The sequence below is a fragment of the Rhinopithecus roxellana genome, chromosome 22 (assembly GCF_007565055.1).
Source record: "Rhinopithecus roxellana isolate Shanxi Qingling chromosome 22, ASM756505v1, whole genome shotgun sequence".
Taxonomy (NCBI): domain Eukaryota; kingdom Metazoa; phylum Chordata; class Mammalia; order Primates; family Cercopithecidae; genus Rhinopithecus; species Rhinopithecus roxellana.
Genome location: NC_044570.1, coordinates 8,889,989 through 8,904,511, shown reverse-complemented (window position 1 = coordinate 8,904,511; position 14,523 = coordinate 8,889,989). Strand labels below are relative to the sequence as shown.

The following is a 14,523-nucleotide window of genomic DNA, read 5'->3' as shown; positions in this document are numbered from 1 at the left end:
GAACAAAAATCAACTAATGTAATAATATAGGACACAAAAACATGTAACATCTCCATATACAAAAAGTTAATAAAATCCAATATCCTTTCATGATAAAAACACTCAATAAACTAGGATTTGAAGAGAACTTTCTAAACACAATAAAAGGCATTTACAGAAGCCCTCCTTTTTATATTGTATTTTATGCTTAAAAACAGAAAGCTTGCGAACTACAATCAGGAACAAGACAAAAATGACTGTTCTCACCATTATTTTTAACATTGTACTGGAAGTTCTTGTCAGGGAAATCAGGCTAGAAGGAGAAGTTATATAATTGGAAAAGAACAAGTAAAACTAACTGTATTTGCAAACAATATGATCCCATACATAGAAAAATGTAAGAATCAATTACTACAAGAAAGAAATGAAACAGGTTTCGGGATTCAAGATCAATAAACAAGATACTTGTTTCTTTACATTAGATGTTAAAAAATCCAAAATGAAATTAGGAAAACTTCCATTTATATTCACAACAAAAACAAAAAATTATTTTGGTATCACTTTAGCAAAGTTGGACTGAAAACTCAAAAAAAAATTGCTGAACAAAAGTAAAGTAGACCCAAATAAATGGAAAGACATTCCTATATAAATGGAAAGACATCACATGTTCCTCGATTGGAAGACTAATACTGTTAAGATGGTAACACAATATAGACTGAATAAGGTTTATCAAAATTCCAGCTGATGTCTTTGTAAAAATCATCAAGCTAATGCTAAAACCCATATGGAAGTTCAAGGGAACTAGAATAGCCAAAACAATCTTTTAAAAGATAACAGAATTGAAGAACTGCCATTTCATAATTTGTAAATGTTCTATAAAGCTGCAAATCAATGCAATGCAATTCTAGTTTAATGACAGATATATTCAATAAATGAAACAGAACATAAAGCTTGTAAATACTTCCATCTATGATTGACTTATTTTCGACAAAGATGCTGAACAATATTCCCAAAACAATCTTTTAACAAATCCTCCTTGGATAACTGAATATTCACATGAAAAAAGTAAATCTGAAACTCTTATCAGCATACTATACACACAAAAACAATTAACTCAAAATAGAAAATAGACCTTATTAAATAATTACGATATTTAGGTTAGATCAAAATACAGGAGAAAATCAGTTGCAATCTTGGATTAGGCAACAATTTCTTACACATGAAAGCAAAAAACAAGTGACAGAAATACTGTAACTTATACTGTGAAAGTGAAAATTACTTTTTAAATTAAAAATTAATTTGTGGAAAGAAAGTAACTTTTGTCTTAAAAAGGACACAAAAAAATGAAAAGACAATGTACCCAGGAATAGAAGAAATGTGCAAATCATGTCTGATAAGGGACTTGTATCCATAATATATAAAGGACTGTTGTAACTCACAAATAAAAAAAAATGTGTAACAGATTTCTTCAAGGAAGATATCTAAATGGCCAATAGGCACAAGAAGTTGCTCAACATCATTAACCACTAAACAAATGAAAAATCAAACTAAAAATGAGTTATGAATTTAACCCCAATAGAATAGATACAATAAGAAAGATCAGAGGAGAAACTAGAGTCTCATACACTGCTGGGAATATAACACGGTACAGCCATTGTGGACTCTGTCAAGTCCTCAGAATGTTACACAGTTATTATACGACCCAACAATTCCACACCTACGTACATATATCCCTAAGAGAACTGAGGACATACCTCTACATAGAAATCTGTACACCAATATTCATAACAACATTACTCATGATAGCTGAAGAGTAGGAAATACCTAAATGTTCATCCACAGAATAATGGATAAATAAAGTATCATCTGTACCATGGAATATTTTTCAGTAATACAAAAAACATACGTCCCAACAAAAACTTTCACCTGAATTTTCAGAGCAGTCATTATTATTCACAATAGCCAGAAGAGGAAACAATCCAAATGAGAGTTTACTGATGAAAAGATAAAGAAAACTAATATCCATAAAATTGAACACAGTTCATCAATAAAATAGAAAGAGGTCTGAAACATAACAGAGATGAAACTTTAGTGAAAGCAGTCAGTCAAAATCAGACTCATATTTATATAAAATGTCTGGAATGGGAAAAATCGTAGAAACAAAGTTTAATGGGTGCATGACCTGACACAGGATAGAATGAGAAGTGACTGCTAATATGGAGTTTTTTGTTGTTGTTGTGTGTTTGTTTTGAGATAGAGTCTCACTCTGCTAGGCGGGAGTGCAGTGGTGCCATCTCAGCTCACTGCAACCTCTGCCTCCCAGGTTCAAGCAATTCTCCTGCCTCAGGCTCCCGAGTAGCTGAGACTGCAGGCCCGTGCCACCACAACCGGCTAATTTTTTGTATTTTTAGTAGAGATGGGTTTCACTGTTAGCCAGGATGATCTTCATCTCTTGACCTTGTGACCCACCTGCGTCGGCCTCCCAAAGTGGTGGGATTACAAGCGTGAGCCACCACCTGGCCCATGGAATTTTATTTTTAGTTAATAAAATGCTCTGAAATTAGACAGTAGTGATGGCTGCAAAATTATGAGAATAAAGTACAACATACTGAATTGTACACTTCAAAAGCGTACATTTTAGAGTTTGTGAATTACATTTTCGTAAAGCTGCCGTTAAACAAATAAATATAAATTATTCAATTTTAGTGAGGTTCCAGAAGGAAAGGAACATTCATTTGGGAAAAACTCAAGTTTGCACAGGGCACATAGATTAGCAACTTTGTATATAATTAGTGAATTCCTACTTGAAAAGTTTCCTCCCCTTTTCAAGCAAATACATAGTGGAAACCTGCACAGGTAGGAGGGAGGCGTATCTAAAACAAACACTTAAAGAAGAGAAACAGCACTTTGTGCTTGTTTAGAAACATACCTGCAGTTGCATAAGATAAGGGGAGTTGCACAGACAGAAACTCAAACTGCTACACAGATGAGTTTCTTGTAAGAAAGCTTTCTTGTAAGAAAGCTTTTCAATTCAGCTATAACACAGCAGTCTACTGAGACTCCCCTCTCTGCTGCAGAGAGCTTTTTTCTTTCCCTTATTAAAGCTTTACCCCAACCCCACCTTTGTGTCTGCATTCCTTAATTTTCTTGGACATAGGACAAAGAACCTGAGGTACTAGTTCGGACAATGAGAAACTGCTATATTAAGGTGCCTTGGTGAGACTGCAATATATTTTGGTGTGTTGCTGAGAGGAAGGGAATTCATCAACAGGGTAAGAGTAGACCTTTAACCCATTTCTGAGGCTTCCTGTCTATTCCAATCCAGTTACCTTTTATATAGGGCAGGAGGTCCCAGAATAACTGAAGGCTTCTGGCTGGGGCTACACCACAGTGGTACGTGAAAGGCCCTTGGTCCAAACTCCCATCAGGATGTGGTGGGCTGTCAGGATGTCAGCACAAGGATTTCATGTTTTTTCTATTGCATTTTCTTCTTTCTTTTCATGGCTATCATGTCTGTCTCTTCTTTGTATGCAATGTTGTGGCTGTTTTCACAATCTGGGCACGTAATCTTTTTCAGTGAAGTCAGCCAGTGCCTTAGTAATCAGCAATATAACTTCGAGAATAGATATGTTTAGGATTTCCTTGAGATGGAAGGACTTCAAAATTTCAGTGGAAATTTTCACCTAGTTAAGGCTTTCTGTCCCCAGTGACAGACATTCATGATACTGTATAAGCAGATATTTCACCCCAAGTGAGTATCCTCTTCCCTCTCAATTTGGATTGATTCCTCCATTGGGTTGTTTCTTCCCTCCATATAAAATCCCAGTACTGTCTCATGAAATTAAACAGTTCCTTTATTTATGAGACAAGTTAATTTCCTTCTTCTGGGAGGCATACTATGGCAACAGCCTATTAAAACCCAAACCTCTCTCACTTCAGCTGAGAAAATGGAGTCAGAGCATTTAATAAACTATTCAAACCCTACAGTGAGGTGGGAAGTTAAAGAAAGAAAAATAAAATTAAAAAGGAGAAAAACAAGCTTTTGGTATTAGGTTGCCTCATCCTGAAGGCAGTAACAGGCAAAGCCCAGACCCAGGCAGTCTTGATAACATTACTTAAGAAGCCAGGGCCCAAAGGAAGGTGCTCTGGAGACTCTCCCAGCAATCCCTTAACATAAGGATTAAAAAAACACATTTTCGTCTCTCTTTAGTATAAGTAAACTTCCCCTTCGAACCCTAACCCAGTCCATGTGATTGTACCTTGCTCTGCAAGTTTTATGAAGTTATAGATTCCTGTTTTCTGTAACCAGTAACTGCAAGTATTCTGTTTTTTTAATCTGAGCAGCACAGTGAAGGTCATGAGACATGTCTGAGCAGGAATGGGCTGCACAGCAAGAGTCACACATAAGCCTGAGTTATGAACCTATCACAATTTAATTAACTAACTTTGTTCTGCCTCCGTACACTAGCTTTCATGCCACTAAGCTACATGCCACCGTCAGCTTGTTGCAAACTAGCCATCCCTTTACGAAAGTGTGTGTATAAGCCAAGCCCTGTCCTTGTTCTAGGCCCAGTCTTTGGATGTTAATCCACTGTATCTGAGCCTACTCAATAAAATCCTCCTGTTCCACCTAACGATCTCTCGAGTCTCCTGATTCTTGCAATAGCAGGACCACCTAGGGGGATGGGATTTTTTTTTCCCTCCTCCATGTGCAGCTTTGTGTTCCCCTGGTCTAAAACCTCTAGTTCCCCAATTCCTCTCCCTCTTACATCCCTTTATTAGGGACTAGGCTCCATTCCCCATGGCTTTAATCCCAGCTACTCAGGAGGCTGCACCTGCCCATAGAATCGCTTGAACCCAGGAGTTGGAGGTTGAAGTGAGCTGAGATTGCACCACTGCACTTCGGCCTGGGAGTAAACAGCAAAACTCTGTCCCAAAAAAAAAAGTCTATCAGTCTCATTCTCTGGGGTTTCAATATTTCACAAAGGCCATAGTAAGGGAAGCCAGAGATAATATTAAAACACTCCCTACAGGCTAGGCACAGTGGTTCAGGTCTATAACCCTAGCATTTTAGAAGGCCAAGGCAGGTGGATCACCTGAGGTCAGAAGTTCAAGCCTGGTCAACATGGTGAAACCCCATCTCTACTAAAATACTAAAATTAGCTGGGCATGATGGCAGATGCCTGTCATTCCAGCTACTCAGGAGGCTGAGATGGGAGAATCGCTTGAACCTGGGAGACAGTGGTTGCAGTGAGATAAGATTGTGCCACTGTACTCCAGCCTGGGTGGCTGAGCAAGACTCCATCTCAAAAAAAAAAAAGAACAAAGAACAAACACCACTCCCTCCATTAAGGGGCCTTGCTAAAATGCACCAAATACATCTCTTAGGTAGTATCTCATGAGACCCATGACCCATCCATCAAGGAGTCATACAGACCACATAAGTCTAGGAGGTCAAAGGGTAATCACCAGAAGAGCACTAAGGCCACATGGGTGAGCATGACTAACCCCACTGCTTTGCTTCTCTGGTACCGTGGTTTGGGGGTGGCACATTCAACATGGTGCTGGGACACAGTAACCAAGGAGGCAAAACAGTTGACAGTGGATTGGGGTGCTGCTGTCACTGTCGTCCTCTCCACTCTGGGTCACTGAAAAGACTGAGGGAATGCCTCTTGTCTCTTTTCTAGATATATAACACCGCATCCTCAAGCCTGCAATCCCCTTGAACGAGAACTGGATCTCCTTTAATCCTAGACCCTAAAGTACACTCTGGGAAAGTCCCACTTTCACTCACGTATAAAGGCCTTCCAGGATGTAAGCCAAGTATTTAAACTCTCCTCGAAGGATGTTCTAGGAAAGACAAAGCTATGAGAAAAGTAGCAGTGACCTTAAAGGACTCTAAATGGGACTATGATGATAGCATCAGAAAATGGAGATGGAAACTTTCACAAATGTGTATACTAAAGGACTTACAGGGGGTTAGAGCCAAACCTATTGACTACTCCAAGGCTTTCACGATAGATCGAAAACTAGATAAAGTCCTTTCAGCCTTTTTGGAAAGAATGAGAGAAGCTTTAGTGAAACACACCTCTTTCTCTCCTCTGCTGCTTTATTACTCAGGCAGCTCCTAATATGGGAAGGAAATTAATCAAACAGACCCTATTGAAAAATCTAATTTTTCTCACCTGCAAGTTAAAACTTTGCAGTGTATAAGTGACCCTCTCCTCTGTGCCCCAATTAAAGAAGTCTCAGGAAGGCACTGAGGCTATCCTCAATCTCTTAGCTGAAAGGGTCTCCAAATCTAACACTCAGCTCTGTCAGACTTCTGTAAAGTCACAAGGTATACTATTTTCAGAAAAGACCAGACAACCAGGTGAGGAAAGGATTGAATATATTTCCTTTACTAGTTAATACTAGGTATTACCGGATTTTGTAGACTGTGAATACCTGAGTATATGGAAATGGCTCTCCCTTACACTACCTCTTACGAGAAACTCAAACAGTTAAAACTCACCCCAACAACTTGGGACACTGAGGCTCAAAAAGCCTTTAATCAGCTAAAATAAGCCTTACTTAAAACACCAGCCCTCAGTCTTCCCACAGGGAAAGCATCCAGTCTCTATGTATTAGGAAAGAAAGGAATGGCTCTAGAATTTTTAACTAAGGCTTGAGGTCTGGCTCAACAGCCTGTGGGTTACTTAAGGAACTTAACTTGTTGGCTAAAGGATGGTCAGCCCACCTGCAACAGAATTAGAATTACCACCTGTAATTAGAGGTAGTAAGTCCTTCTAATCTGTCTTTGTCTTCCAGCTATGCTTATTTACTAGGCACAGGAAACTGTACTCCTAGCCCTGCTCTTAAAAGTGCTCCACCCTAAGCTGTTGGATCTTATTCTGTGTAGTCATGTATGTGATATGTATGTGATGTCTATAAAAAGAGCTCTAATTAATTAGCCTAAATAAATAAGCACTTAAGTCAAATATTTTTAAAGAAAAAGCAAAAGCTGTGGTACCTTTCAGTTCATGTGACTTTCATCTTTAAAAATAAAAACAGTCTTGGCTGGCACTGTGGCTCACGCCTGTAATCCCAGCACTTTGGGAGGCTGAGATAGGCTGATCATGAGGTCAGGAGATCAAGACCATCCTGGCTAACATGGTGAAACCTTGTCTCTACTAAAAATACAAAAACTTAGCCAGGCGTGGTGACATCTGCCTGCAATCCCAGCTACTGGGGAGGCTGAGGCAGGAGAATGGCGTGAACCCAGGAGGTGGAGCTTGCAGTGGGCCAAGATCATGCCACTGCACCCCAGCCTGGCTGACAGAACGACACTCGGTCTCAAAGGAAAAAAACAAAATTCCTAAGAGTTACCATTTTGACATCCAACTGAAACTACTGGAAATAGATTTACACGCAAGGTATATAAAAACAGTAAAATGTGTTTTCAGTAAAAGATTTTAAGAAGGCAAGGAAACGTACATTGTGCCTAATAATAAAGGACTATCTTAAATTAGATAAACTAGAAGGTTTAAGCAAACTGAGATTGCAAAAATTAATCTTACAAAGGAAACTATGTATATGAACATATTAACTAAATTAAAAAGGGTATTTATGTTGTTTTTTACCCTGTAAATTAAACATTGAAATAAAAGCACAACAAGGTTTTCTTAAGATCCCAATCTGCTCTTTAGCAAAACTTGTAAAGTGTTAAAGAGGTTTGAGAAAATTTCACCTCATGGTCAAACTGGTTAAAATGGAATAGGATTGCCTGTAAGGTTTCATTAAAAATTGAGGCTAACATTAATAGTAAACTAATGCAAGGGTGTAATTTTAACTATTTCTCTTCAATAGAATTTCTATGTAATAATAAAGGCTGATGGGATATCCAAGGTTGTAGTCCCCGAATATGTGCTGTTAATTGCAATTAAGGTTGTGAGTTATTGTAAGCCATGGAAATAATCACATTTGTCAAACATGTTCTTGACTACAACCACCTTGGACATTTTATCTTTATAGGCAATTGTTGTCTTGTTTGACTCTTCTTCAAAAAAATAGTTTATAATCAGCTGTGGAACTTTAACAGGTGCTCTCAAATGCAGGTTTCTGATAACTGAAAAATGTACAGGACTCATGAAAAGCTGAAATGTTTACAAATATCAAGCAGAACCAGAGTTAAAAGAACAGATTGAACTAAGAGAGAACTAAAGCAATCTTTTTGGTTTATGCTTGGAACATTGCTGATCCTTATCTTGTTTTTCAGAGTCAAGGAAATTTGTCTTAAGCTAGCTACAGCCTTTAACAACCAAGTAAGGTATACTCTTGTGAACAAGGTTTACAGCACGTTTGTTTCTTTCTGCCTGGTTCCTTTAAAATTCAGAAACTGGTTTTAAGTATTCTTGACTCATAATATGGTTGTCTGCATCGGTGCAGTAAGAATCCATATTATTTTGAACAGGACACAATTGGAAAAACTGGTTGTTTTATCAAGGCTTTGACTGGAGAGTGTGTTTCCGTTGAAGCAGTCAGTCTTGACTTACAGAGCCAATAAAAGCCCTTTGGGAAAAGTGGTCTCACACCTTGTCTACACAGCCTCCATACAAGCTTCCTCACTTGCGGTAACGAATTTCACTTTCTCACAGTCCTAGGAACACCATGCTCTCGGAACCTCAAGAAAAGAGAAGTTTACCTAACTCACAGGTATCTGAGGGTACAAACCCATGGCTGGACTCAGCTTCAAAGTCCCATCCGAGATTCCCTGTGGACGAAAGTTCCATCAAAGCCTATCTAAAAGGCCTGTGTACAAATAATTATTCTTCCTGCATTTTATGCAAATATCAGACCAACTTTAATTTTGCAAACTCAGTCTTATTTGTTTTTAACAGAAATGAGGATGGAAAAAGGGTAATTATGTTTCAAACTTAACACATATCTGTCATTGACTTCTAGTTCATTAGTTGTTTTTATGTTCTTGCCTACATTTTAAACTAACGCTGCTTATTCCTGTACAGTAACCAGCCATCTCTGGCTGCAGCTCAGTGGAAACAGAAAGGGATATGTAATGTAAAAATCTGGAACAATGTTCTAGAGTTCAGGGCAATTATCCTACAAATGCTGCCAGGTAACCTCTAACACAAAGGTTTCCTTTCTAGGAAAGTAAGACCAAGGAAGCACCACAAAGCCAAGCCCTATGCACCCAAAATCTTAACAAGCATACTTACAGCCACCAGTTATTAGGGCATGTCAAAAGCCTCGGGATTTTAAAACTGTCTTTCCCCACTCCTTGTCTCATTTTAACACACGTCCACTAGTAACCCAAATTGTTTCATTTCACTTAGAGGCTATCAAGCTCCAAATGGTAATGCAAATGGAACTAGGCATAAACACGCCTTTCATCTGAGTCCCTTAAACCATCTCCTTGAAGAATCCTAGCTTCTGTTCCCCATACAATGCCTGTCTCCAGCAGGAATTAACCAGAAAGATCAATGCCCAATCTTCCTAACAGCAGTCAGGGTTTTCCACTCCTGAAGCAGGAAATAAGGGAAAAGCAAAGGAAAAATCAGTTTGGAAAAAGTTAGGCTGCACCTGCACATACATCAGCAACTTCGTATAATTAGCCAGCTCCCAGGAAAAAGTTTTTCAGGCATATAAACGGTGAGAACTTACACAGGGAGGTCAGGAGCTTATCTAAAACAAACCCTCAGTTATACAAAGAAGAGAAGTGGCACTTTGTGCTTGCCTAGAGACACACTCACAACTGCTTAAGATACGATGAGTTGCACAGACATCTTTACTGATAACAGAAGTTATTTAAACTGCTATGGAGATGAGAAGAGTTTCTTATAAAAGCTGTTAAATTCAGCTATTACCCAGCAATCCACTCGGACTCCTCCTCTACTGCAGAGAGAGCTTTTTCCTTTCACTTATTACATTTTCACTCCAATCCCATGTTTGTGTCCACATTCCTTAATTTTGTTGGACACAGAACAAAGAACCTGGGGTACTGATACAGGCAATGAGAACCTGCTACATTAAGGGGTATTGGTGAGACGTTCCACATTTCATCTCACCTAGAGAAATAAGTATTACATCAAAACACACACACACAAAAACAAAACAAAAATAAACAAGCCAAAAACCCTGCCTACCGAGGTTCACAGCAGTTTATAATAGCCCCAACCTGAAACACTACAAACATCCATTCATGGTGAGTAGTTCATACCGAGTACTACTCGTCAATAAAAGAAACAAATGTCAAATACAGTATAACTAATGTGAAGATCTGAAATCCAAATGTTCCAAAATCTGAAACTTTCTGCATGGTGACATGATGTGCCAAGGATATGCTCCCTAAAACATTCTGGGCTGGGCATGGTGGCTCACGCCTGTAATCCTAGCACTTTCGGAGGCTGAGGCAGGCAGATCACAAGGTCAGCAGATCAAGACCATCCTGGCTAACACAGTGAAACCCTGTCTCTACTAAAAAAATCCAAAAAAGTTATCTGGGCATGGTGGCGGGCACCTGTAGTACCAGCTACTCGGGAGGCTGAGGCAGAAGAATAATGTGAACTCAGGAGGCTGAGCTTGCAGTGAGCTGAGACTGCCACTGCCCTCCAGCCTGGGTGATAGAGTGAGACTCCATCTCAATAACAACAACAACAACGAAAAAAAATTCTGGATTTTAGATTTGTAATGTAGAGATGCTCAAGCAGTCAGTATGAGGCAAATGCTCCAAAAAAAAAAATCCAAAATACTTCTGGTACTAAGCATTTCAGATAATGGATACTCAACCTGATAGATATATATATACATCATTCTAGTGAGCCTGCAAAAAATTAAACGGAATGAAAAAAACTAATCTCAAAAGGCTATATTGTGTTCAATTCCTGTGAGTACATGTTTAAAGTAAAACCAAAAGAAAAGACCTTTAGAAATTGAGCTGACTGGCAGTCCAGTTAGTTGCCAGGGTTTTAAGGAGGAAGTCGGGGCAGAATGCAAGGGGTGTTGCAATAAAAGGGCACCATGAGGAATCCTTGTGGCGACACAGATGTTCGGTATCTTGAGGGAAACAATGTCAAAATCTTGGTAGTGATCAAAATCTTGGTTGCAGTGATTTTTAAAGATGTTATCACTAGGAGTAACAGGTTAAAGAATGTGGGATTTTCTGCATTACTTCTTAACATGGTACGGGAATCTACAATCATCTCAGTATAAAAAATTAAAGTAAAACAGTGTTCTAAATACCCAGCAATACAGAGGAAGCTATATGTAGTATTTTATTAGTCAGTAGTTACTAGTGAGAGCTGAGCTTCTGGATTGGATGAGGACTTGGAGAACTTTTGTTTCCTGCTAAACTATTGTAAATGCACCAAACAGCGCTCTATGTCTAGCTAAAGGATTGTAAACACACCCATCAGCACTCTATAAAATCGAACCAATCAGCACTCTGTGTCTAGCTAAAGGACTGTAAACACACCAGTCAGCACTATGTAAAATGGACCCATCAGAGCTCTGTAAAATGGACCAATCAGCAGGACGTGAGCCAGGCCCAATACAGTAATAAAACCTGGCCACTCAAGCCAGCCGCAGCAACACACTCAAGTCGCCTTCCACGCTGTGGAAGCTTTGTTCTTTTGCTCTTCACCGTAACTCTTGCTACTGCTCACTCTTTGGGTCTGCATTACTTTTGTGAGCTGTAACACCACGAGGGCCTGCAGCTTCATTCTTGAAGTCAGTGAGACCAAGAACCCACTGGAAGGAATACATTCCAACCACACCAGAACTAAAGAACTGAAATCCACTTAAATGGCCAATAATAGGAGAAAGAACTACATCACCTTAAGCTGGTAACTGTACAGCAATTTAAAATGATAAACACAGAATTTCTTAGGAAGACAACGGTAACACTGGCTTTTAATTCCCTCTGGTGTCCACAAAATTCCCACTGAAATAATAAAAGGAATACAAAACTGCTAACAAAATAGCAAATGATTAATATTATTACAAGAACAAAAATAATGAGGCAACTATAGAATCAAAGAGGAGTGATTAAAAGAAAACTGTACAGTGAGGAATGTAGTTAGATGCTGATTCAAACAAACTGTTAATAAAACCTATAAGAAACTATTTGTGATATGGTTTGGACAATAAGCATTTAGATACACAAAAACTCTTAGGAAACAAATTAGGGCAATTACTGGATAGGAAAAATAGACATATTCTAAGAAGGAAGTAAGGACAGCTCAAACACATGTAAAATTTTTCAATCTCAGTATCTAGAAATATTAAAATTAATGACCATAACGAGAATCTCATAACCACAAGACTTTCAAAAATTAAAAATTGTGCCAAAAATAAAATGTTGGCAAGCACTGAAAATTAGTACCAACATCTCAAAAGACAAAGGCTTACTTAGAATTCAAATCTTTATCACCTAGAGTTTGAGCAAGCACATTAACTATAGGTAACTGCGAAGAAAGATAAACTTCGAATCATCCAGCTGCAACCTACAAAGAATTGATAATTGGCGTATACTCATTGCCTCCTTAAAAGCACTTTAACAAAGACCTTTCAAGACACACTGGCATGCTGTGTAAGAACTGCCAGATTTATCAACACCTCAAAAAAGCAATGCTTATAATTGAATAACAGACTTCTGATAAACAACAGATAAGCCAAAGAGAATACAGAAATGACAGGTTTTTTTTTTTTTTTCTTTTGAGATAATCTCCCTCTGTTACTCCTTCTTTTGAGGCAGTGGTGTGATCTTGGCTCACTGCAACCTCTGCCCCCCAGGTCCAAGAGATTCTCCAGAGTAGCTGGGATTGTAAGCATGCACCACCACAACCAGCTAATTTTTTGTATTTTTAGTAGAGATGTGGTTTCATCACGTTGGCCAAGCTGGTCTTGAACTCCTGACCTCATGTGAGCCACACTCCTCAGTCTCCTAAACTGCTGGGGTTACAGGTGTGAGACACTGTGCCCAGTCAGATAATATATTTTTTATTTCAATTATATTAAGGTCATCTTGAGAATTTATGAATTAAAAAGGATAGGGAGAAAAAAAAAAGAGAAACTGGCCAGATCCTCCATCTATCATTATGGCTGTCTTGGTGCATCACTGTTTCAGAAGTTATCTCAGAACTAAAAGCGATAGGAAATTAAGAGTATCAAATGTAACTTCTCAATACTGATGTCCTTGCCTACCTTTGATATAATTCCAACAGATTAAAACATTTAGTCATCTCAAACAAATTCTTATTATGCTGACATGGCTGATTAAAAGTCTCCTAGTCCCTTTACATGCTAATTCTGATTTAACATATCTGGGATGTTAAGTCAGAATTCAAAGTGTAACACTTGTGAAACTATTATCCAGGTTACTTCTGACTTCTTATATATAATTTTCTTCCTTTTCTCTACCTTCTCCATAATGGCAAGATCCATCTATGTGCTAAATTGTTACAGTGTGTTAATTTTCATTGTCACGAAGTGTTCCATGTAAGAGGAGTCCACAGTTTACTTATCGTTTCATAATATATCAACATTTGTTTTTTTCAGTTTGAGACTAATAAAACAATCCTGCTAAGATACTCTTGAACACATTCCTTAGTAAATATATTCATGAGTTTCTCTAGGGCATATATTCAGAAATAGAATAGTTAGGTGACAGAATGTAAGAATCTACATTTTGAAAGAACAATGCCAACCTATTCTCTGTTGTAATTAGCAACTAAAGCTCCCACCAAAAATCTAATTACTATTTTACTGAAATATTTATTCATGAATGACATACGGATTTATCTTCTTCATTCAAAAATTCAACAACCTTAAAAACCAGCTAGACCATCGTGCTAAAATGCCTTTAAATGTAACATTATGGTATCAGAAACCTCTTGCTTTTTGAATTTCATTTCTATATGCCATATACATAACTCCAAAGAACCAGAATGTTTTATGCCTTATTTTCCAAGTATTCTCTGCATTTCTACAGGTTATTTTAACCAAAATCAAAATGAAAACTACCAGTGGAAATGAATTCAAAGAAATAATCGAAGTGAAAAAACATTAAGATTCTGCATTTGTGATGAAAACTATTATAAAAAATTATTGTTAAGCTCTGCCTGGAAGAAACAACAATGATCACTTCTTTTTCATCAGAGATTCTTCAATGAAAATGTTAGTTAAGCACACTATCTATAAGCAAAAGCAATCTAACTAATTAACTTTACGTACAATTAACTGGCAATACTTTACTATTCAAGCTACTACCTTAAAGCAATCAAAAAGATGATCAAGTTGTCCAGGAGAAAAATCCCAAGCCAACTTTGCTAGCAGATCATGTACATTCTTCACAATGGCTTCATGTTTTCCTGCCTGTCGAAAAAACATAAATAGAATAAATAAACGCAGATAAAAAAATTATAGCATACTTACATTTTAATAACAAAAAAACAGTTGTACCAATCTTCATTACTTAATAAACATTCCTACATCATTTGAGGTAATAACGGAATTCTTAGTATTTGAAATGCTTTAGAACGTCATTTA

The 14,523-nt window shown here is 37.9% G+C and overlaps 1 protein-coding gene across 1 annotated transcript in view; it reads right to left on the bottom strand.

Moving 5' to 3' along the window:
- USP9Y (ubiquitin specific peptidase 9 Y-linked) overlaps nt 1–14,523 on the bottom strand; it is a 226,358-nt gene that overhangs the window by 124,990 nt on the left and 86,845 nt on the right. The window contains exon 13 of the mRNA XM_010356752.2: nt 14,245–14,349. Coding sequence (XP_010355054.2) covers nt 14,245–14,349 — 105 coding nt within the window. The remainder of the gene's footprint in view (nt 1–14,244; nt 14,350–14,523) is intronic.